Here is a 2,162-nt window from a genome sequence, read left to right as displayed (position 1 = left end):
CCAGGGGGCAGACGGAGACCAGGTGATAGAAAGGACAGTTCCACAATTTCAAGATCTTCCCTCCCTTCTTTTCTGGCAATTATGTTTTAACGATGCTAACAAAGCAAAACAAATGAAAACAATTAGAAGCGCTGAAAACACAATAGGATGACTCATACAAAGAGCAGCCTCCAGACAAAAGGAAACTGAGGCTTCTTCAGAACACCCACTTTGCAAAGTTTGCAAGAACTGCATTCGAAAGCTGTGCAAAGTGAGAAGAGCCTTGCGTGAATCGGGGGGGGGGGGCACAGATCATATTTCAAGCAGCTCTGCATTCCAGCATCTTCCTGAAACTTTTCTGAAAGCTGTCATCTAGGAAGGCGTACAGGAACGGATTCAGGCAGGAGTTGGCATAGCTCAGAATAGTGATGAAGTAAGAGATGCTGATGACCACCGAGGTCTGCGGCACATCTGTGGTCAAAGCCACAATGGTGGCCAAATGATACGGGGTCCAGCAGAAAAGACACACAGTCAGGACAATAAAGACCATGATGGTGACTTTCTTTTTGGCCTTGTCTAGCGCTTTGGCATTGGAGTTCAAGCGCATGTTTCTCAATTTATACAGCATCATTGTGTAAAGGATGCAGATGGTGGACACAGGGATGGCAAAGCCCAGAACGAGACTGTAGATCCGACTCGCTTTGAACCAAACCCTCTCAGGACTGGGGAAATTCAGGGCACAGCCCTTGATGTCCAGGGCATTTTTATAGACATTGGCAAAGACAAAGAAGGGGGAGACAATGAGTGTGACTAGGAACCAAACGCCAAAGCTCACAATGCGAGCTGCCCGATACGTACGGTGGGGCATCCGCTTCGACCTGACAGTAGCCAGGACCACCAGGTATCTGTCTATGCTCATCACAGTGAGGAAATAGATGCTGGAGAAAATGTTGTAGTAGTCAATAGACAGGATGAGTTTGCAGAGCACCTCCCCGAAGGGCCAGTAGCGCAGGAGATGCTCTGCAATGTTAATGGGCAGGACCAGGGTGAACAAGTCATCCGCAATGGCTAAGTTAAGAATGAACATGTTGGTTACCGTCTTCATCTTGGGGGCTCTGAGGATCACATAGATGACAGCCGTGTTGCCAGTCAGACCCACAGCGCAGATCACGGAGTAGATCACGGGGAGGACCACATAGAAGTCTGGAGGCTGTTCATAGGAGAATGTGAAGTTGGTGGCGTTGTTGATGCAGAAGTTGTCACTTGTCCCATTGCAGGAGGCATTTAGGTCTTCGCTCCTAGAGGTGCTGGCCATACCTGCTCCCTCTGTTTACCGTTTGTTTTTCAGATTATATTGCAGGTGAGGTGAAAAGCCACCAGGCCATGGTGGGAGGATATTTCAGAGCAAATAGTTGTCTTCAGATGGTCTAGATAAAAAATGATATGAAGATCTGTTGAAACATCTTAGAACAGTTATGGGGAGAGATGCCAACTGAGATCACAATGTTTGTCTGCTGGCCGGAGTAAAGCATGACTAGAAAAGTAAGAGGAAAATGATCTTTGGTGTGAGGTTCGGCTTCTCTGTGAACTGCAACTCTTCTTGGAAATGGAAGTGATTTCTTTCTAGCTGTTTCCTTCTGCTACTTCCCACTCGGTCTTCACATTTGTCTGCCTCTTGACTCACTCATAGATAATGAAGAGATCGTTATTCTACCCATTGCAGCTGAGTTTTCATTCACTGCGGGTGGGAGAAAGTGACTTTCTAAGACCCTGTAGAAAAGGACGGGAACAGAAAAGGGCAGTGAGAACTGAGTAATCCTTCTAAACACTGAACACACTTCACCTTACACCCACAGGCTCTTGTGCAAAACAGATGCATTTGTTCACCAGTTGACAGAATATCCCAATGCTTATATATAAAATGTGTATACCCCAGCTGGATATTCTCAATCTCTCCCAAATTACATGTCTACCCAGCGTTAGAAAGCAACAGTCTGAAATTAAAAGGGCACTGACACAAAAGAGAGAAGCTTTTCTGCCCCTTCCCGTCCTTACCTTTGAGGTGTTTCTAATTCCTTCTTCTCCCATCCAGCACTTTGCAACATTTTTCAGCAAGGGGTTCCAATCAAACAGGGGGCTCAGTCAACCCCCAAAGAGTCTCTTCCTGGCACTCAAGCTTTGCA

At 46.5% G+C, this 2,162-nt stretch overlaps 1 protein-coding gene across 1 annotated transcript; it reads right to left on the bottom strand.

The window, feature by feature from the left end:
- Nucleotides 1-298: 298 nt before the first annotated feature.
- On the bottom strand, nucleotides 299-1,294 carry NPBWR2 (neuropeptides B and W receptor 2). The gene has a single exon (XM_066625991.1). It carries the CDS (start codon nucleotides 1,292-1,294, stop codon nucleotides 299-301), a length of 996 nt encoding a protein of 331 aa, XP_066482088.1.
- Nucleotides 1,295-2,162: the final 868 nt, after the last annotated feature.

Source organism: Tiliqua scincoides, chromosome 4, assembly GCF_035046505.1.
Source record: "Tiliqua scincoides isolate rTilSci1 chromosome 4, rTilSci1.hap2, whole genome shotgun sequence".
NCBI lineage: Eukaryota > Metazoa > Chordata > Lepidosauria > Squamata > Scincidae > Tiliqua > Tiliqua scincoides.
This window is presented reverse-complemented; position numbering and strand designations above follow the sequence as displayed.